Source organism: Arachis ipaensis, chromosome B10, assembly GCF_000816755.2.
Source record: "Arachis ipaensis cultivar K30076 chromosome B10, Araip1.1, whole genome shotgun sequence".
NCBI lineage: Eukaryota > Viridiplantae > Streptophyta > Magnoliopsida > Fabales > Fabaceae > Arachis > Arachis ipaensis.
The window spans coordinates 7,693,072-7,694,786 of NC_029794.2; the positions used below are offsets into that span (position 1 = coordinate 7,693,072).

The window sequence follows — 1,715 nt, forward strand, 5'->3', positions numbered from 1 at the left end:
TCAAGGACTGGGTCGGAATAGTCCGACCCGACCGGGAACAAACCCAGAAGAAAGCAAATTGAAAACGACAACCACCATCATCTCCCATATAATTTGACCTTTCCCCCCTAATCCTAATACAGGTGACGCGCAAGAGAAGACCCTCTGCGGCGCGACGCTTGCTTCTGCCAACTTGGGAAGAGATGACACCGCTAGAGGATGCCAGAGAGAAGACCGATGTTGGACCGTTCTCACATGAGCTCTGATTCTGAGCTAATCGAAGAACGCTGAAACACGAGGATAACTTCCTGAAACAGAGGTGCCGCCTAACTCTAACGCCGCTTCATGGCACACGGGCTTCGAGGGATCCATTTTCGATAATCAAATTGAGCTTTTACACCTTGGAATCACCTACAGCCTCTCTTCACCGTGGCGCAATGATGTCGTTTCATCCATGTAACCCATCTCACATAGATAGATAAGGCTTTTTTGTTGTTGTTGTTGATATTTTTCTTCGATTTTTAGTTATGTTTTTGGATCAATCCAATCCACTAGAGCAGACAGGCCCAGTCCAATAACAGCTCACATTGCATCCGACCCATTTAACAATACCATGCGACCAAGAAATGAAAAACACCAAGCCCAAAAAAAAAATGAAAAACACACAAAAAAAAAGAACAAAGTATACTATTTGGTAAAGACAGTAGAGTTACAAATGAAAACTGCTCCATTTTTTCAATTAAATACGAGAAAACTGTAATCTATCTCGAGTCCTGATGACCCCCAATTTTTTTCCCTCTATATCCACTATAAATAAATTCATAATAAAGGGATGCATTGTTATGAGCTATATCAATCCCAAACTGAACCTCAAATGATAAATTACAATTTAGTATCTGCCATTTGCGAGTTGTCCATCCTGAAAGCCAACACCATCACCATCATTCTCTAACATTGATGATGCATCCACTATAGCCTGAAAAACAAAAGAATTTACTCAACATTATATTGTTGTAAACGTGAGATAGTGTGTGCTAGGCTTATTCCCTAACATTAACCAGAAAATGTCATATTTCATTAAAGCACATGCAGAAAACACAGGATATAATTTGCAGTTCATATATAGTTCGGAATCTATGGTGCTACAACACAAACCTTAAGTTCTTTTTCGCTGGTTTTAAGCCTTTCGGTGCACTCTTTTACTTGTACAAAACATTTATGCAGCTGAAATCATTTGCCCAAACCCAACATTAGAGACAGTATTCATAGATTTTGTTAGAAATGAGATTCCAAGTATTCTAAGATAAACTAGTTATTACATTGGTCAACTGCTTTTGACGATATGAAGTGTGTTTCTTTGCGTTAGTCAGTGCCTCCTCCAATTTCTGTAGGAAAATATCGTGTCAAAACATACAACAGATTTTATGATCAAAGACAGACAATTAGAAGAGATGTACCCTAGACTTCTTCTGTAAGTCCATAACAAGAAGTCTTTTCTCTTCCAATCTCTCTCCCATTTGCGACACCTGAAAACCAAGCAATTCCATTTTCCAGCATCATCAATCAATGGCATGTAAAACGGAGAAAAAGCTTTGTTGGAAGACTTTTAAAGTATATGATATCCTAACTCAGTATATAGTGATCTATGGAGTGCCCTTGTATGCATAAGCATGCACCTCCAGAAATGCAATAGTTCACAAAACAAGATTTGACTTTATCATTAGACAAATTTCAAT

The 1,715-nt window shown here is 38.5% G+C and overlaps 1 protein-coding gene across 3 annotated transcripts in view; it reads right to left on the minus strand.

Annotated features, from left to right (window-relative positions):
* The window catches only part of LOC107623845 (glycine-rich RNA-binding protein RZ1A), a 17,993-nt gene continuing 16,919 nt past the window's right edge, over positions 642-1,715 (minus strand). For all 3 annotated transcript variants that reach the window (XM_021113243.1, XM_021113244.1, XM_016326236.2), the window contains 4 exons: positions 1,437-1,505; positions 1,299-1,364; positions 1,135-1,203; positions 642-955 (listed from right to left, as the gene is read on the minus strand). In XM_021113243.1, coding sequence (XP_020968902.1) covers positions 869-955; positions 1,135-1,203; positions 1,299-1,364; positions 1,437-1,505 — 291 coding nt within the window. In that variant the 3' untranslated portion in view covers positions 642-868. The remainder of the gene's footprint in view (positions 956-1,134; positions 1,204-1,298; positions 1,365-1,436; positions 1,506-1,715) is intronic.